This window comes from Podarcis raffonei, chromosome 4, assembly GCF_027172205.1.
Source record: "Podarcis raffonei isolate rPodRaf1 chromosome 4, rPodRaf1.pri, whole genome shotgun sequence".
Classification (NCBI taxonomy): Eukaryota; Metazoa; Chordata; class Lepidosauria; order Squamata; family Lacertidae; genus Podarcis; species Podarcis raffonei.
Window position 1 is genome coordinate 79763022 of NC_070605.1, and position 20712 is coordinate 79783733.

At 41.0% G+C, this 20712-nt stretch overlaps 1 protein-coding gene across 4 annotated transcripts; it reads right to left on the reverse strand.

Moving 5' to 3' along the window:
• Window positions 1-1006: 1006 nt before the first annotated feature.
• On the reverse strand, window positions 1007-20601 carry CDC16 (cell division cycle 16). 4 transcript variants are annotated; one of them, XM_053384311.1, is made up of 18 exons: window positions 20476-20600; window positions 18507-18561; window positions 17385-17482; window positions 16643-16681; window positions 15495-15635; window positions 14935-15094; window positions 13141-13235; window positions 11867-12000; window positions 10135-10214; window positions 7901-7950; window positions 6598-6671; window positions 6212-6337; window positions 5673-5825; window positions 5050-5113; window positions 4651-4712; window positions 3302-3437; window positions 3106-3196; window positions 1007-1788 (listed from the first exon to the last, which is right to left on the reverse strand). In XM_053384311.1, the coding sequence occupies exons 1-18, from the start codon at window positions 20521-20523 to the stop codon at window positions 1523-1525; spliced, it is 1872 nt and encodes a 623-aa protein (XP_053240286.1). In that variant the 5' UTR covers window positions 20524-20600; the 3' UTR covers window positions 1007-1522. The 4 variants fall into 4 exon arrangements, with proteins under 4 accessions (XP_053240286.1, XP_053240287.1, XP_053240288.1 ...); XM_053384312.1 differs by having other exon boundaries at window positions 20497-20565; XM_053384313.1 differs by lacking the exon at window positions 6212-6337 and having other exon boundaries at window positions 20476-20601.
• Window positions 20602-20712: the final 111 nt, after the last annotated feature.

Sequence of the window (20712 nt, forward strand, 5' to 3'; positions counted from 1 at the left end):
GTGTGCCTTCAATACTCTAGTTTATCCAGCATCTCCATTTAAGTATTATTATAGAATACTGTAAGAATGTTTTCAAAGTGGATTGGGGATTTGCTGTAACTTCTTGTGGTAGTTCTGGGTTGTATATGTACACAGTGTGTTTCCACCTTTGGGGTTTGAAGCCAAGCATATCATGTTAACTAACCACAATCCATTTGTAGTAGTTTATTGAGAAATACTTTTGTTTGATGTGCTCCCATCTGATTTGAAAGTGTAAGCAGCAGTTAAGCTGTAGTGTGTACCTTTGAGTCAGCCATTGTGCATGTGTAGACAACAGTTTGACTGAAGAGTTAGGTGCAGGGAAATAAATTCGGCAATGCTCATTGGGTGAAGACATCTTGCCTGCCTCCCTCTCTGATGTGCACAGCAACATAAAGTGACTTGAAACACAGTGGCTGGAAACAACCTCACTGCATTTTAAGCCACTAATGTGTATACAGCGGTACCTTGGGTTACAGACGCTTCAGGTTACAGACTCCGCTAACCCAGAAATAGTACCTTGGGTTAAGAACTTTGCTTCAGGGTGAGAAATCGTGCGGCGGCAGCAGGAGGCCTCATTAGCTAAAGTGGCAGCTCAGGTTAACAGCAGCTTCAGGTTAAGAACGGACCTCCAGAACGAATTAAGTTCTTAACCCAAAGTACCACTGTATAGCCTAGATAGATGACAATAAGAAGTCTCTTGTGCCAGGGAACCATCAAAGCACACTGAGGCTCCCAAGAGTACATTGGATCTGCCACACATCTAATGTCCTAAAAGTGCAGCTTTTAGGAGACAGCCTCATGAGTTAAATTTGGATCTGTGGATTCTAATTACCGTAGGCCTGCAGGCTGAAGGATCCCTATGCCTGTTGTAAAAGTCTGTAGCGCAGCAGCACCTGAATTTTCATTTAACCAATAACCTGTGTTTGGATGTAACTCGTGTCAGGAAGATAGTGTGAAGAAGCAGTAAGGAATCTGAAATGACAAATGAGGCTAGACAAGAGTATTTACTTCCACACTTAAGACTTGGCAACAATTAAATTGGGGGGGGGGGGAATGCATTCAAGTGATAAGAATAATTTTTTACAATTGTGGGTATGAGTCAAACAAAGCAATGAAAACTTTAATTCTGGTTTAAAGAATAAAATATAGTATCAAACCATCAATTTTGCAGGGGGTTGTTATGACACATATTTAACATGGAAATAGAGAAAGTTAGAAAGCCAAGGCAGGAATTCATCAGCTCTTGGACACAGAAACAAACATGTTGTAAACTAAGTATTTTTCAACATTCACAGTCTTCTTTAGTAACAGAAATCACAGGATGCAGTGAAGAGTTTAAAAATACATATGATTATTTTGCATAAGAAAATTGGTATGAACAAACACACTGTCACACTGTCACAGTCGTGGACAGTTCTTTGATGTCAACAGCAGTTGAAGAAGGCATGAGGTGACAAAAATGCACATTACACGATGATGAATCTATTCTAGCATTTTAAAGTCAAGTACTGTGATCTGACATTGATGTTTCTAACATCATATCACTTTCATTCATTTCAATTTCAAAGGTTTCATCTAATGGAGGGGGTGCTTCCGTAGTTCTCCTCTGATGTGGTGCTTCCACTGCCATGATACTACTTTCTTCTAAGGTCTGCTTTTCTATATCAAATTCCAGTACGTCCCACGCAGGTGAAATAATGTTCTTTAATGTCTTCATAGTATGCACATCAAAGTCATAGCATCTTAATTTATCCTTAATTGCAGTTCCTGAAAGAGATTGTTAATTTCCACCATGAGATTACTTCCATGTAAAAATACTATTTCTGTCCAGTCCCATTGACTCTTAAAAGACGAAGTTCACTGTCTATAGAATCACAGAATTGTAGAACTGGAAGGGACCACAGGGGCCATCAAGTACACCCCTCTAGGATTCATTTTTTACTTTATTATTACATTTTTATCCCACTCCCCCCCCAGGTGCTCAAGGTGATGTACATGGTTCTGCTCCTTTCCATTTTATCCTCACAACAGCCATGTGATGTGGTTTAAGCTGAGAAACGGTGACTGGCCCAAGGTCATCCAATAAGCTTCATGGCTGAGTGAGGATTTAAACCCTGGCCCTAAATACATCATATTGACTGTAACCTGTAGGTCTTTAGATAATTAAGAATGCACACAGTAATTCCTATGTCAAGAAAGTTAATCTTCTGTTGGTTTTTATTTTATGAAACGCCCCCCCCCCCCCCGCAGTGGCAGCCATCATCATTAAACTTTGGCAATTGCAATGGTGAAAGAACTGCATGCAATGCATACTCTACTGCATAAAGGTAAAGGTACCCCTGACCATTAGGTTCAGTCGTGGCTGACTCTGGGGTTGTGGCGCTCATCTCGCTTTATTGGCCGAGGGAGCCAGCGTACAGCTTCCGGGTCATGTGGCCAGCATGACTAAGCCACTTCTGGTGAACCAGAGCAGCGCACGGAAACACCGCTTACCTTCCCGCTGGAGCGGTACCTATTTATCTACTTTGCACTTTGTGATTTCGAACTGCTAGGTTGGCAGGAGCAGGGACCAAGCAACGAGAGCTCACCCCGTCATGGGGATTCAAACTGCCGACCTTCTGATCGGCAAGTCCTAGGCTCTGTGGTTTAACCCACAGCGCCAACCGAGTCCCACTCTACAGCGTAGGGAGGAGCAAAACTAATGTTTCCCAAGTTCAACCTACAGATTCTTCAGATGGGGCTAAGAAAGATTCCTGTTTGAATCCATGGAGAGCTATGACTAGTTAGTGGTGGACAGCTTAGCTAGACAGTGCTAAGCTAGGTGAACCAATGGTCTGACCTGGTGTAAGCAGCCTCCCTCTTTTCTTAAACCAAGCTGTAATTTCTTACCAAAATAATTTAATAAAGCCATTGACCTTCTGCCTTCTGGGGGACTCAGCAAATGGTTTACTAGTGATAAGTGTGCCAGTGCTCTTCATGGAAAAAATGTGCTAATGCTCTTCGTGAATGCACATCTGTACTGACAACCGTAGCACTGTGGGAACATTTGAATAGCTATAGAGCAGTAACAAAATTGCAGCTTACCAATGTAGGCTTCAGAATCACCAATATACATTTCTATGCAATGTCCAAGCATAGTCACTGAAAACGTATCATCTCTTCTAAGACCAAGGGCCTGATTAAAAAGGACAAATTACAAAATCAAGAAAAGTGAAAGATCATACTGAGCACATCAAGCTTGACACCAATTCCCCCCCGCAATTTTATAAAGATTACATACTGTATGAAAATAATCAATTGCACTTTCAAAATTTCCCATCAGACTGTGAATGTATCCAATGGAAGAATAAGTAGAAGCATTCTGAGGAATCAACACTAGAGCTTGACGATGGTATTCGAGAGCTTCTTCGTACTTCCTATTAAGAAAAACATGGATAAGGATATATAATAATAATAATAATAATATATTATTTATACCCTGCCCATCTGGCTGGGTTTCCAACAGAACACTAAAATACAATAACCTATTAAACATTAAAAGTTTCCCTAAACAAGGCTGCCTTCAGATGTCTTCTAAAAGTTTGGTAATTATTTTTCTCTTTGACATCTGGTGGGAGGGCGTTCCACAGGGCGGGTGCCACTACCGAGAAGGCCCTCTGCCTGGTTCCCTGTAACTTGGCTTCTCCTAGCGAGGGAACCGCCAGAAGGCCCTCGGCGCTGGACCTCAGTGTCCGGGCAGAACGATATTGTTTCATTCACATTATTAGGAAATACAAATAGTAAACAATTGGCCATAAAAAAACAGATGGTACACTGGGCTGGTTCAGATGTTAAAGCACCCTCCTAACATGGAAAGTAATCTCAGCAGAAGTTCTCCTGGCCATTTCAAAGAATCTCAGCTTAGCATTCCATGCAAGCCAGGAATACTGGTTAAAAACAAACAATGGTTATTTGTTCAACAAGCTAATTTTAAACCATGGGTTATGAAGCTGGCTTTTAAATAAACCACTGGATTCATGCTGTAAGGTGAGCGAAGCTGAAATTATTTAAAACTGAAAATAAACTCAGCAGTAGTCTTCCTACCACCTGCATGAGAAAAGAGGAAAGGAGGGAGTGCACGAGCCTGACATTTCTTTTGCGATGCCTGTCCTACATGCTACTAAAACAATGGCTTAGCATTCACGCAAACCAGCCCACAGGGTGAAAAGAAGAACACAGAAGGAAGGAAGAGAAGCTGTGACATGCGGTGGGCCGGGTGTGTGTGTGTGTGTGTGTGTGTGTGTGTGTGTGTGTGTGTGTAAGTAGGTGTTGGAAAACTTTATCTATGAATTTGGAAGGACTATGAAGTTTCACATCCTGGCCTCAGGAACTCTATGCAGTACCTCAGGTCTCTGAGCTTTCACTGTTCTATCATAAAGTCTAAAAGCTTGCTTTTTAAAAAATGCAATAGCTGAGATGTTTAGAATACCATATTCCACAATACATTCCATTTCAATATATAATATAAACATGCCAGATAATAAATATAATTAAATGCATACAGAAGGTTTAGTAAAACTGGAATGCCATACCATTTAAGGATAAATACTTAAAATACTAAGTACTGGTAAAAATCGCTGTTCCACTTACTTAAGCTTTCTGCATACATGCCCCAGATTATTCAATAAAGGTTCCCACTTGTCAACCGTCACCTGCAAGACAAGCATCACATCTAAAGACAAAATTTTAATGCCTCTAAAACAAAATCTTGATTGAAGTAAACAAGCTATTCCATTGGCTTATTTAAAAAAATATGAACACCCATGCACCAAAGGATGACTTGCTATTTGAAAACTTTTGGGCAATACCATAGGTGGGAAGGTGGTGATCTGCATATGTATTGCTTCTGGGATATGGGTAGCTTTTAAGCAGAATGCTTGGTGGGATTCTTCAAATGTAGCACTTTGGGGTCCTACTTTCAAAACACAAACAGCTGAGATGAAATTATGGCCAACTCCATATCTATATATATAAATAAAAATAAAATACCTCATTTCCAATGGCTTTGATCTTTTCTAATGCATCAAGAAACCACTTTTCTGCAGTTTTCCAGCTGAAAGAAAATAAGATAAAACACATTTAGAGGTTTATGTCTTATGCATATGTCTCTTCAAATTAACAGCTTATCTATTTTATTACCTACAGGGCCTTGCGTACAGAAAATGCCATTAACATGCAGCATTGAAAGATGCCTATGGGATCTCTCTCTCTTTTTTTAAAAAGGCAGAGATGTATGTGTTTTGTTAATGATGCTTACTGTTCCAACGTAAAAATAATTCCCATGAGATACAAAAGCAGTGCTAAGTACTTAGCTGTTTTTTGAAAACCGCATCTGATCACTGAAGGAAAAAATAATATATTTCCTAAACTACAGTTATCAGTGACTGTGATAAGTGGTGTAACTGCCATTGCATTGTCAACATGATATAGTTTATATATGAAATAGTTGAAGTTACACATTAATACTAGTACTAAGTTCATTAAGTGCACAAGTGGGCAGTATAATGGTTTCTAGGTTTTGGAGGGGGAGCTAACCAAGAAAGGAAATTATGTGCAGGTATCTGGTACAAAGAAAACCCAAAGGCAACCCAAAGTTAAAAATAGTAACTTACTCTCCATTTTGAAATGCTACCACTCCAACTTCATGCATCACAAAAGGGTCTTCGGGTGCAATACTTAAAGCTTGGCTGAAAAACCGCTCAGCTAATTTTGAGTTGTTGGTCAAGCCGTACTCCAGCCCAATATACAGCATTGGCAAATGACAGCTACAAAAATAAAGAACACAAACAGTAATTTTAAAAAAACAAAGACATGAGGACATTTAAGGCAGCACTGCATTTCATTTAAACAACTCTTTGATCTATAGTTTTAAAAATACTGCAAACACTTAAATGAGGGGGGGGGAGACAGAATAGTTAAGTTCCCTTGTTTTGACAAGCATATCCATAATATTGCACTAGTAACTAATGTAAAGCTTACTTTCTAAGAGAAGTATTAATTTTAATGCAAGCACTGAATACATCTCTGATGGCAGATGTTTTCCCAGTAAATTATTATTTTTGTTTATTTTTCATCTAATATTAATACCCTTTGGCCAAGATGGTTTTATTGAACTACATCCCTATTTCCTGGCAATCTAATTTTGACCTACCCTTTCATCAGCTGGGCTGCAGTGAAGTAAGCAGCCATTGCTTGGTCATGCTCACTTTCAACTGCAAATGAGTGCCCATATGCTATCCATGCTGGTCCATATGTTCTCTCAAGGGTGGTGGCTTTGCTGAAACATAAAAACCAGGTACGTGAAATAAGAGCCAACGAAACCTGCAATGCTAAACATAATGCTTAAAGATGTAACTCTGAAGTACAACTACTCCGGGAATAGTTATTTACTGAAGTGTGCCAATTCCTGTCTTCAGGCATACAGAAGGTTGCATGGACCTTACTTAGTTCATCAGTGCTAACAGTACAAGGCTTCTTAAAATGATAAACTTACAAGACAGCAACCCTTAGGACTATAGAACACAAAGTGAGACTTACCTAAGGTATCTTCTGGCGTGTTCATTTTTATGGCCAACCATAAGATAATAACATCCTACAGCAAACCAGGAGACCTAATCGCCAGATAAAATTCAAGACATGTTAAAGCACACTACAGTGGTACCTCGGGTTAATTACTTAATTCATTCCGGAGGTCTGTTCTTAACCTTAAACTGTTCTTAACCTGAAGCACCACTTTAGCTAATGGGGCCTCCTGCTGCTGCCACGCTGCCGGAGCACGATTTCTGTTCTCATCCTGAAGCAAAGTTCTTAACCCGAGGTACTATTTCAGGGTTAGCGGAGTCTGTAACCTGAAGCGTTTGTAACCTGAAGCATATGTAACCCGAGGTACCACTGTACTGATACGACAAGTTTGTATGACCAAGTAAGTCAAACTATGGCTTACTGAGACTGTGCAAACATACTGTGCTGTGCTGAGTAAGGAAAAGGTTTGGCTTAGCATGCTGTTTGAACTGCAACTTGCGGTTAAACTCTTTCCTCACTAACCACAAGCAGTAGCCCAAAATAAGCCTTGGTGCAGCAGTAAAAAGGACCAAGGAGAAGGAAGGTGGCTGCAAGCTATTTTCCATGGATCCGAATTGGTAAGCCTTGGTTTGGCTTACTGTGTCATGAAAACAAGGCCAATATATGGGATCGGTTCCATTTAAAATGTAGGAACATCGTGGGTTCAAGCAAACAGCATTAGAAATACGTTCCTTTATTATCACTTTTTTCAAAAGGTAGCAAAGAGACATGTATCAATCAACCAACCAACCTTTCAGCAAGTGCAACAAGTGCTCTGCAGTTACCAACATTTTATCCCTTTCCCAAAGGAAATGGTTTGCTGGACTGTTTCCTTATTTTTGTGGCACGGAGTCCACAATATTTTGTGGCTGAGAAAATGTGACTTTGTTGAGCAGCAGGTATACAATTTGTGATTGTCAGTGCAGTGCGCAGTGTGGTTCAACAACTTGTGGATAGCTAATTTGATTCCATGTGTGATGAGTAGTACAATCCCTTTTCTACCATGCCTACTCTATTTGTGAAATTTTAAAGATTGGGGGGGGGGTCGAAGGCTAAGCATTTTATGTACCATTAAGCTGAGGAATATTCATGTAGCCTATACAGAAAAGTGGTACTACCAATAAGGCTAACATTATAATAAACTATTCATTACCATAATAATGGTAATAACATTTCACTTTAGATGTATATGGTACTATATGGGTCCTAACCTTACTTTTAAACTTTTTTATGGTATTCATAGCACATTTATGAAACAAAGAACAGAAGTACAACTTACAGGATTATTTGGGTACAAATCCACCAGTTTATGGGAAAGGTAGAAAAGTTCTAGGAAGAAGAAATATATTTATGTTAAACAATAGTATATATGTAGCAGTTTGTGTTGAATGTTGATAAAATAAAGTGTTATGCCTTTTTGTTCACATTTTTATTGGATTGAAAATTATAATCAGAATAAAGCTGTCAACTGTTTCTCTCAAACTATCCCATATAATATATTCTTATGTTTTCAAGTCTATTTTCAAAGGCGCTCATTCATAAGTCATGCTAAGGCAAACTATGGTTTACCAAAACCATGCAAATGTGTTGGCTCTTGGAGACGACGGGCACCCTTTTTGCTTCTTGACAGTCCTTTATCCATAGTATGGCATGGCAGCCATGCCAAGGTTTAACTTAGCATGCCATGTGAACCCAGGATTGTGGCTAAGGTCTCCACATTAACCATAGAGCAAACCTGGGCTAGAGTTCATGGCTAAGGAGGAAAGATCTTAATCACAATCCTGCATTTGGGCATCACCATGGTTTAGCTGTTACATGCTAAAAGTTCTGGGCAGGTGGGGGAGATCTAGGAGCCAGGACATTTGCGAGGTCCTAATGAGTCCGAATGAGTCGTAATGAGGTCTTAATGAGGGGACGCAGGTGGTGCTGTGGGTTAAACCACAGAGCCTAGGACTTGCCGATCAGAAGGTCGGCGGTTCGAATCCCCACAAGGTGAGCTCCCGTTGCTCGGTCCCTGCTCCTGCCAACCTAGCAGTTCAAAAGCACATCAAAGTGCAAGTAGATAAATAGGTACCACTCCAGCAGGAAGGTAAACAGCGTTTCCATGCGCCACTCTGGTTCGCCAGAAGCAGCTCAGTCATGCTGGCCTCATGACTCGGAAGCTGTACGCCGGCTCCCTCGGCCAATAAAGCGAGATGAGCACCGCAACTCCAGAGTTGGTCACGACTGGACTTAATGGGCAAGGGTCCCTTTACCTTTACCTTAATGAGTCACAGTTGGCTTACCATGCCATATGAACCAGGCCACTGACAGCCACTCTAGCCTGGTTGGCATGTTAACATAAAATATTCCGTAGACAATTTTAACTTAACATGTTACGGTTTAGTATAGTAGCTTTTGCATTTAATAGTGTTGTTTCCAGTTTTCTTTACAATAGGAAGCCAACTTTGTCGCTAGGAACAAGGTAATCAGTAGTCCTCATCCCTTGGGTTGGGCCTTCCACTGAGCAAGATTTAACATTTCATTGAACTATTTTCCACTACGGATGACTCACTGTTACAATTTTTTTCCTGGCTCTCCATTGAAAGCATACACATTTCCCCCTTAAAAATTAAAAAGGAGGAATTAATTTAAAGTAGTGTATAATATTAACTACTTAAGTAGCATCTGAATAACTGCAAATTATAAAGGCATAAAATGCAAATATACTGTCTAACAGGATGAATAATTTTCTGCCTTTAAATGAGAAAATGGACTCATTTCTGTTGCAGAACCAGCAGAAATGTGTAGCAGGAAATCATCAATGAAAGAGTGAAATATTGCTATATTAATTTTAGTTAATATCAAATCCATCATATATGGATTAACACACAAATATGGGTCCTTATGCTTTCTTTATGACTACCCATCAATATCTGTCTACAAAATCTCATATTTTATTTATTTATTAAGGCTTGCCTTCAATGCGGCTTGTCTAGGAGAGGAACAGAATTCTGCCCATGCAGCAGGATTTCACCTTCTATTGCTTTCTCCTAAAGCTCCCCTTGCATCCTAAAATTCTGCTCCAAAAAGCTGAGACACCCCCCTCCGAGTAGATTTTGGGGGTGTGCAGGAGGAAGGAGATGAGGGTTAAATCCTGTTGAATGAGTAAAAAAATCTGCTTGTTCTGTGTTGAATTCTGGCCTATGCAGCCAATCCTTCCTCCAAGTGGCAAGACATGGTTCTCTCCTATACTATTTTATTTTCACAACCACTTTGTGAAATAGGTTAGGCTGAGATTCAGAGACTAACCAAGGCCACCCAATGAGCTTCAGGGTGGAGTGGAAATTTGAGCACAGCTCTAGAACCCTGGTCCTTGTTCTACTCACTACACCATGCTAGCTTTTAACTCCTGAATTAGAGCTGAAAGGCCTATTCAGGAGTCAATGCAAAATATAAATAAATAAATAAAAATAGACCAGGAATCCCTTTAAAAATAATTAATATTCAATTTGTATTAAAACACCTTCTCACCATTTGCTTTATTCAGCTCCACAAGTGTCCCAATATGCACAGGTAAACAACTGGCATGGAATGGATCCTTTTCCATTACTCTAAAAATAAGCGGAAATAAAAACCCTCAAGGGACAGTAACTTAATAAAAATTGAGGCGCAAATAGATGATTGTTCTTGCAAAATATGGTAGAATTGCTTATTACTTTGTATCCTTCCCATCATACAAAGTACTCAGAGAGGCACTAAAAGACTGTAGTTTTCAGCTCCAGATATTAAAGTCCCCCCCCCAAATTTTTTAAAAATAGGAATATAGAAAGGTGCCCTATACTGAATCAGACCATTAATCCATTTAGCTGAGTATTGTCTACAATGACTGGCAACAGCTCTTGAGGGTTTCAGGCAGGAGTCTCTCCTACCCACACCTGGAGATACTGGGAAATTGAACCCAGGACATTCTGAACATGAGGAACTGAGCCACGGCCCTTCGCCGCTGGGGAAAGAAGATTAGACTCAGCATTCGCTCAACAGGAGGCTCCATCCAGTCATGACTTGCTGACAAATGTTATCTGTGAATACAGTCATACCTCAGAAGTCGAATGGAATCTGTTCCGGAAGTCCGTTCAACTTCCAAAATGTTTGAGAACCAAGGCGTGGCTTCTGATTGGCTGCAAGAAGCTCCTGCAGCCAATCAGAAGCCGCGGAAGCCGCGAAGGATGTTCAGGTTCCAAAGAACATTCACAAACTGGAACAATCACTCTGGGTTTGGGAGCCAAAACGTTAGTCTCGCAAGACGTTCGACTTCCAAGGTACGACTCTACTATTTTACCTTGCTAGACATACTGTACACTTAAAAACACATTGTGTGAAATAGCTTTCTTTGTGCCCTGCTTAAAGTTATCCACTTCCAAATGCACATATTTGGTAAATGAATAGCTAAACCCAGAGCTGGGGAACCTGTGGCCCTCCAGATGTTGCCAGACCACCATGGATGAAGGAATGGATGAAATTTAAAGACTATTTAGTTAAATTTAGTTAAATATGCTAAGATAACTTAATTGGAAAAACTTGCAAATACCAGATAGGCTTAGGATTTAAATATGTGATGTTAGAGAATAATATGTTTAAAGTTAAAATGAAAAGAAAGAATGATGTTAAGTGATTAAGTTAATTTTATGAGAAATTTGGTTTTGGAAAACTGTTACAATGATATACACTGAAACTCAGCCGGGGGACTCGAGGAAGTCATTTAACAATGTTACTAAGATTGGATTAAGTACAGTTAAGATTTATATTTGTTTGTTTGTTGAAAATTTTTTGAAAATCAATTTAAAAAATTGGAAAAAAACCAACCCAACAACTTGCACTATCCCCAACTACTGTCCCTGCTGGCAGCAGTTTATGGGAGTTGTAGTCCAGCAATATCTGGGGGACAAACCTCCGCAACCCTGATCTTATCTCATCAAAACTGTCATACAAGACACTTCAAAGCACCGAGCCCCAAACATTTATCCCCCAAACCTTTAGTAAAAGACTGAGAAAAGGCTAACAGATAAGGTGTAAGTGATACAATGACAGCTGGTGGGATTCCAAACGGTAGCGACCAACAATTAACACATCCAGGCTTTACATTCATCTCCGCTCTATGAAAATATGCTTTCAGTAAAGAGTGAACAATTATCTACTGGCTTCCACAATTGAGTGGTTTCAAATAAATGCTATTTCGTAACAGGCTGTTGATATATGTACTCACAGAGAAGTGAGCTTGTAGCACATCTTGAAATCGCAGTTATAGTAATGCCTTTCTGCTAAAGACACGACGACATCCAGATTATCTTGGAGACCATCTACAGATTCAGGGATCAACGTTTCACTGGGTTTATTATACTGAAAGAGAGAAGAAAGGTCAATAGAGAACCATGTGGTTGCTCAGATCCATAATACCATTATTGCTAGAGGGCAATGACATACCTCCTCCTGCCCCTATTAGACTTTGGTTCAGAAGCTTCCACTTTGTCTGGAAAGGTGGCAGGCAAGACCTAACAAGATAGCAAGAACCAGCAAATGCATTTTGCTCCAACACCTTCTTTTCAGATGGATGACGGAGTGTCCATTAAACTCTGTTCTTAATCCAAACAAGGCCATGCTGTATCACCTATCAGTTGGCTTACTGAGTGCCCTGAGACAGGGTATCGACATTTTAAAAAAACACTGTAAAAGCCTCATAAATTCAAGCAGTCCTATTGTTAAGGGTGGCGACGGGGGTGGGTGGGGGTGGGGCGGAGATTGCCATCCTTTCTGTTCACATGAAAGACAATCTACCAGGATCATTCCGTTCTTCCATGGGTCTTTGTTTCTACAATAATAGCCAGATTGCCTGAATAGACCTATATGGTTTAGGAGGTAGTCTTCTCACACAATGAGGGTGGGAGTAGGGAAAAGGCATCTAGAGCTGCCCTTCCTGCTATTCATATCAACAGCTACATTTTACAATTAAGGTTCTAAACTGTGTAGGGAGCCTTCATGAGTATAGCAGACTTGCTGCTGCAGATGTTTGCCCTTCAATGCATGACAAGCGGCAGGAAATGTGATGGCAACACAGTGAAAGGCGCATAGCTAGCAAGAGCATCTATGCTCTCCACTGATGAGGTTCTAATTGTGTGAGGAGCAGAATACATACATAGGGCTACAGAGTTTTCCAAATGATAATCTGAACCTGATCTTAGCTTCATATTTTGAAAACTGTTTCCATTATAGCCATTATGACCCTTCTAGAATTATTAAATATACATAGTATATCATATTTGGATACACTGAAAGCTTTTGAGGGATGAATTCTGATTGATTAATAAATAGTATGCAAGGTCACAATAACTGATGCAAACTGCTAAGACACAAAAAGAAGCAAATCGTAGGTGCTAAGATGCAAAATATAGGCTATTGGTTACATTAAAGTATATGTAACAGAATGTTATCAAATTTACATTTGAATCAATGTAGATTTCTTTTAAACTGCAGTACTATTACCTTTTTTAATTTGTTCTCAAACAGAAAATGTAGCAATACTACTTCTTCTTCTGTGCACTGTTTTCCTAGAGGTAGAGATTCCAGCAGCTCTTTTTCTGAACACATCAGTTACAAAAGTGAATTCCAGAAGAATGGTAGAGAATAATAAAAACACAATAAAACATCAAACATTAAAAACTTCTCTAAATAGGGAGGGTAAGTGATACACCATACAAATACAATGCCATGAAGTATATTGTAATTCATATGGATCAAATTACACATTGTTTGGGATGAAATTTTCCATATTTGTACAATGGTATAAATGTGGTGCGTTATTTCACTGAACATGAGATTTGCGGCAGGAGCAGTGCTCAGGTAAAAATGTTTCAACTGCTACCACATACAGCATCATAAAACATGTTGCATTGAGATATAAGGTTCTGACATACAGTCAATCTTTCTAGAGAATTAGGAACACTCTGCTACTTCCTATGTATGTTTACCTGTCTTTGTCTATTCTGCTGGGAGCTGTCCAGAGTGACTGGGGAAACCCAGCCAGATGGACAGGGTATAAATAATAAAGTTATTATTATTATTCTATAAATATGTCTCCAAAACTTTTAGAACCTGTGCTTCCCTTCTGAATTTCCTCTGCCCTGTGCCTTTCTCCTCTCTCCTGTCCTGCAAATCTTACAATCTGACACCAATAACACATTCCAGAAGTGAGCATGTGGAGTTATGTGCCATCATATGCAGTTATGTACCATTGATAGATTGGGGTGGAAAATAGAAGGGGAAAAGATTTCCCCCCTAAAAATCACATTCAGCAGCACTTCCTTTTCGGGATGATAAAATAGCAGAGATGTGAATCACCGTCTTTTTTTCCCCAGGGAAGCATGAGATCTTAGCTGGTAGGGTCGAAGGTTCCTAGAAATTCTCTCTCTCTTCCTGTAATTCCTTCTGCCTTAGAAACACCATACCCAAAAAGGGAGGCTTGCTTCATAATTTAATAAACACTAGCCTATTCATTGCAGGGAATGGTAGGGAAGCAGGATGACAATGGCATTCATACACCAGTTTGAAGGCTGTATTTTATATTCGGACTGATGAAATGCCTATCATTATGGCAGAAAAGAAGTAAAAGAGGATTTGCAGGATCACCATCAGTGGGGGAAGGTGCTGCTGGTTTTACCTTTAACTGCAGCATTGCCTTCAAATTCATTTTCATGGGGGAAATAAAACGTACTTTAGCCATTTCCTAATACAAGGAAGGGAAAGTAAAGAGTACCGCATTCACGGGTGCAACTGAGCCGAGGGCTACCACACTGAGCATGTTGCTATCACATGATGGCAGCAGTGCTGGCTGAGGATCCAGTAGATCCTGTGTCAGCCCAGCCTTTCCTCCACAAAAACACCCTGCTTTGGAGCATTCTGAAGTCTACAGCCACTAGGAACACCACTGCTGGCATCTTCCATCCAAACTCTGTTTGGATGGGCACACAGGGATGCTCCACAGTGACAGGACTTCCCTGCCAGGGGCAGAGTTGCCTCATTGGTGGAGGCTGGTGGCACCAGACAGTGCTGGGCAGGGGGACACCTCCACTTCAAAAACAAAACATTAAAAACCTCCAGCAAGGAAGATTGTGAGTTTGAGCTGCTCTGTCGGCTTTGGAGAATAACCAGCAAAATTTATTTATTTTGGTATCTCTAATCAACAGCTGATATAATTTAATATTTTGATGATTAAAACAGTTTTTTGGACAAAGAGAAATAATGTTTTAAAACTGGAGGGGTGATGAGAGTTATCCAAACCTTCTTCTGCTGTCAGCATATGGTGTGATGTTAAAAGGTCAAATGCTTCGAAGCAGTAAACATCGAGTTTCAAGGCCTCTTTGTAGCTGAATGTTGCCAGGGTTCTGTTATCAAGTGCATCATAGATCTTCCCACGCAAAAGGCAAATAGAGCTCTTGATCTGATGGGAAAGGATAGGTGGAGGTCAGAGAAGGAATTAGTGTTTGCAGTTTGATTCTGAGCACAAATTAAAACTTAGAAACAAAAAAATGAATTTTATTCATCAGATTGGACCATTCACACTGCATAAAATTCATAGTTAAGTGTGTTATACATCTGTACAGTGGTTAACCATGGCATAGCCCATGAGGTGTGTACTTGATTCATGTGTGTCTTTACTCTATTTATACAAACACGAACCTTTTAAAGATGAAATACTGTTTTTACAAAGCCAAAATTTAAAGACATAACACAAGGCTATTGCAAATTAACATCACCACAAAGCCTTCTAGTTACATTTCCTGCAGCCTTGAATACATCATATGCTTACATTAATTTATATCTGTCAATATGTTACTCACTGAAGATTGTGAAACCTCCCAGTCATTGGAACAGTCCTTTGGACCACTTTCATCCTTACAATATTTTTCGAACAGTCTTTTGTTGATCGGCTCTTCCATGTCAAGAATATCAAGAGCCTGTTGATATTCTTTTGCAGCATACTGTACAGAGAAACTCAAAGTTATGTTATGTTTAAAGTGGCAATGCAAAAAGTAATATTTTTTTAAAGAGCTCATCCACCAGCAGTCTTACATAATTCATTCTGAACAACAACTTTACACATATAAACACACATACCACTTTTGGTTGTTATACAGGCATACAAAGTCTAAAGCCATTTCAACCTCAACGTCCACAGAGTTGCCTCTTTTTTGTTAGTTTCATTTAGTCCCTACATTCTCTATTTCCCTTTAAACCTTTGCCACCATACCAAGACTAGCTTTCTGTGCTTATTACTTTGTTCTTTTGTTTCCCACAGAGCTGTATTTCCTATTGGGCTTACTGGCAAGTTGTGCCCGGGCGCTGGCCTCTCAGGGGCGCCACAGTGAGTGGGGGAGCTGCATGGTTTTGCCGGTGGCCTCCCCTTTCCCTGCACGCCTGCCAGCTGTGCGCTGTCAACCATACGGCTGGGGAGCGTGCAGCTTGCCTCCCAAGCTTCCACAGGAGGAGAGCGATCCCTGCAGAGGCTTAGGATGGAAGCTGCGCCCCACCAACTATATGGCTGGCAGGCGTGCAGCTTCCTTCCCAAGCCTCCGTGGGAGGAGAGCAATCCCCACAGAGGCTTGGGGAAAGGTCAACAACTCTGGGAAAGGGGGAGTAGCACCGGAGGGATCTTTGAACCACGTGCCAGATATGCTTAAGACGGGCCCTGGTTTCCCACCCTATTCCTACTGCATATTATTTAGATGTGAGCTTTCAAGAAAGGAATGTGTGTTTCCTTTATTCAATAGTGTTAACTGTCCTGAATCTTCAATAAGCACAGCTTTAAAATAATTATAGCATTTAAACTACCATTTGAATTGCAGTATATTTTAAGCTAGCAGTTACAAAATAGTTCAGGTTTTCACATTTCTATCTCAGCTGCAGAAATAATCCCTTCTGCCATGTGATTTTCTTATACATACTGGCTGCTTAGTGAAGAATCATTCTAATGTAAGTAAATACTTACATGACATCTAGCAGCGAGGTATCGACATGCTTCATATAACTAAGGGAGAAATTAAAATTGTGTAAATACTTTTGCACTTTGAAAAGGTATAACTTTTTAAAGAATAAAGATGGTGATGCCTGGCATAGCATTGTGATTCTTCTACTTTGTACTTTCAATTCACAAGTCTGTTTATCATATTTTGTCCAGTTCCTTTAATACATTCTGCATGCCAAGAGTCAACTCTTTCATTGCCTTTCTAACTGAACTGCTCTCTATCATCTCCCTTCTGCCAACATAGATCCTGCTGACTTAATTAATTTTGAAAGAATCCTATTTATCTATGTATTAAAAGAAAGAAAGAAAATCTAGGAAACAGAAGGAATGTTTTCAATAAAAATTGTCTTATGCTACTTTGCTTTTCTGTAACCACTACCCACCGCTGGCTTCAGCAAGACACCTGTGAGCAGGTTAGCAGTTTATGTTACCACTTCTATGCTATTTGTATTTCTTACTTTACTCCCATTGCTTCTGCAGTATTGGCTTAACTGCTATCAGCACCTATAATTTCAATAGTTCCTCGTGTTCCATTCCATCTTATCCCCATTTGGTGCTTTTACTATTTTCTCATATGTTACCTATTTCATAAATTATTACAGAAGGTGTAGCAACCAGCATGTCTGACAACGCTCAACTTAGCAACTTGTACAACAAACTGAAAAGGCTAAAATGGAAGAAACAAGACTGGTCTGCAGTATCTTACCTTATCTAGTTTTCTTGACCTAAGGGCATGCGCTGCCCTGTGGTACTGCGCTGTGAGATAAAGACACTGAGCCAGCCAATAGATATCCTGTGGGTCTTCTAAAAAAGAAATAGCCACACAACTTTATTCAATATGATCCCCCACAAAACTCACGTGCTTTATCTTGCTTGTATGGGATATAGTTCGTTCACAGCACGTTAAAAAAACAGCAACACTTAATTTACCAAAAGCAAGTATTTCTATAATTGATAAATTAAAGAACAATAAAAAATCCTATCTTTATCAACCTGAGAAAAATGTCTAAGCACTAAGTTAAACCAACCATTAGAATTTTGCATTGCATTTAACAGTCTTTTAGACATAAGGGTGTAAACAATGGCCACATGACTGCAATTTTGGAGATAATGTGCATCATTTACAAGCATTACAAACATTTACTAGGGAAATAGATATACTACCCTGCAAATTCACTGTCATTTTTTTTACACCAATGCAAGCCAGATCAGAGTTACTGTATCTCAATGATGGTGAAACACCACAATGTTGGAAGTTTTTATTCATATAAATCAGTTATGGGAAATCTCTGGATGTGGACCTGCCAAACCTCCCCATTTGGCCCACCAGCAGGTTTCCAACAAGTCACACCCTCCTGCTCTGCATGTGATGTTCTATATGACATCAGTTGTAGGGCTGGTAAATATTTCTCTCCCTGATAAAAGTGGGATTTGCAAGCACAACCCATCACTGATCAGCTGACCATGAGCGCCTGAAAAGTGCCACACTATGCAAGTGCTGTTGAAAAGCTGATCATTGATGTTTGCAAAGTGCAAACAGTAGTTTGGCTTACAGGTGGGCAGACCCACCCACCTGTCAAGCTTTGCCTGCAGGTGGTGGAGCAAGTAAGGATCCATCCTGCTGGCTTGATCCAGTTTCCCACCTCTGCTGTAAATACAGTACTTCAAAGGTATCAACCCAAGCAATCCAAGCCTGAAAGACATGTCATGGTCTTTCTGAAGAAAAATAAACACATATAGGAAAGGAAAATTCATTTAGAAGACACTTCCCAAAAATAGTTTTAGAAAAGTTGACTGCTGTATAATTAAAGTTAAATATGTAACTTACCATGAGACAATGAAGCTACTTTATCTGCCCAAAACAGAGCACTTTGATACTGTTGCTATTTTTAGGGGCAAAGAAAGAACAAGCATTACACATGTTTCTCCTATAACAAATTGTATTGATTACATTTGATTCCCACCCTTTATCCAAGGGACTCCAGGCAACATACATGGTACCCTCCCCTGCTGTCACCTCCCAGTTTTATCTTTTTATCTACTCTGTGAGGTAGATTAGGCTGAGATAGTATGACTTGGCTCATAGTCACTCAGAGAATTTTATAGATGAGTGGGGATTTCAACCTTTGTCTCCTTAGACTTTCTCTAACAAAACTGGATTATTGCACATACAAATAAGCAATGAATTTTTACTTGTCCACCAGGAGAGAACCAATCCGGTATTACTATATATACAATCCATTTGATCATTTTGCAAATGAAGAATTGAAGCTAAATGACCCACCCAGAACAATCAACACTTTGAGACACTGAACTATCACCAAGAGAAGGACTGTAAATTTATATTGGAAGGGCCTCCTGTACGTTTAACTACAGCATGTCGGACAGAAACTGTGCCACTCACTGAAACCGCCTCTCTCCGCTAGGAAAGGCACATAGCTTCTAACAGGGAAGTAATGTGGCGGTGGCAACCAGGGACTGGTAGGGAGAAAGACAAGACAGGTGAACAATAGGTGGAGCCAGAGCCAACAACAGGCACATCTAGCTAATTCTAGTTTGATAGAATCATAGAACCCGTAGAGCTGGAAGGGGCCACGAGGGTCATCTAGCCCAACACCCTGCATGGGCGTAACCGGGATTTATGTCGGGGAAACAGGCTTTATGTTGGCGGGCAGGCGGGGCAGGCCGAACTATTAGTTAAGTATTTCTACTCATTTACAGTGGTACTTCGGGTTACATATGCTTCAGGTTACTGACGCTTCAGGTTACATATGTTTCAGGTTACAGACTCTGCTAACCCAGAAATAGTATCTCAGGTTAAGAACTTTGCTTCAGGATGAGAATAGAAATCATGCTCCAGTGGTGTGGAGGCAGCTGGAGGCCCCATTAGCTAAAGTGGTGCTTCAGGTTAAGAACAGTTTCAGGTTAAGAATGGACCTCCAGAACGAATCCCCACATTGGGGTGAGCTCCCGTTGTTCGGTCCCTGCTCCTGCCAGCCTACCAGTTCAAAAGCACGTCAACGTGCAAGTAGATAAATAGGTACCGCTCCGGCAGGAAGGTAAACGACGTTTCTATGCGCTGCTCTGGTTCGCCAGAAGCGGCTTAGTCATGCTGGCCACATGACCCGGAAGCTGCACGCCAGCTCCCTCGGCCAATAAAGCGAGATGAGCACCGCAACCCCCGAGTCGGCCATGACTGGACCTAATGGTCAGGGGTCCCTTTACCTTTACCACTGTACAGTGGTACCTTGGGTTAAGTACTTAATTCGTTCCGGAGGTCTGTTCTTAATCTGAGGCTGTTCTTAACCTGAAGCACCACTTTAGCTAATGGGACCTCCTGCTGCCACCGCGCTGCCGGAGCACAATTTCTGTTCTCATCCTGAAGCAAAGTTCTTAACCCGAGGTAGTATTTCTGGGTTAGCGGAGTCTGTAACTTTCTGTAACCTGAAACGTATGTAACCCAAGGTACCACTGTACTTCATTTAGGTCATGACTCCCCTGCAATGCAGGAATCATTTGCCCAACGTGTGTCTCGAACCCACGACTCTGCTGAGATCTACAAGGGCAACACCTTAGGAAGAGGCAGCTGACTGCCTGCACCAACCCTTAGGCTGGCTGCAAGTAAGAAGATGGCAGGCAATTGTTGGGGGGGGGGTTGGAGAGGAGGGTGAGCTGAGGCAGAGCTTCCCGTCCCCCCCAAAAATAGTGGGCGTCGTTGGCGGCCAAGGAGCGACGTTGGGGACCCCGAGAGAACGACGGGGGGGGGAGCATCTCCCACCTTTCTCGCCTTGGCTCACCTGGTCTATGTACTGCCTCACCCGCTTCCGGAGGCGTTCCAGGTTCATTTCCCCGCAAAGACCCCTCGGGTGAAGCCGGACGGCGAAGCTGTCTCGCCTCGAACTCCTTCCCGATAAACAACCGCCGCTCGCGGCTCCTCTGACAAGGTCCGTCGGCAATAGCGCTCCCCCGCGACACCGCCTCGGTGCAACAGTCATAATTGCACCCTCGGAAACGCCGGCCCTGCGCGCGACGTT

Bases quoted from the DNA above. Each gene is read 5' to 3' on its own strand.
- CDC16 (XM_053384311.1), bottom strand. From the start codon at position 20,523: ATGAACCTGGAACGCCTCCGGAAGCGGGTGAGGCAGTACATAGACCAG. The intron at 15,095-15,494 runs GTGAGTAACATA...CTTTCCCATCAG, and splicing joins GGGAGGTTTCACAATCTTCA to ATCAAGAGCTCTATTTGCCT. The intron at 1,789-3,105 runs GTAAGCTGCAAT...AATCTCTTTCAG, and splicing joins TGATTCTGAAGCCTACATTG to GAACTGCAATTAAGGATAAA.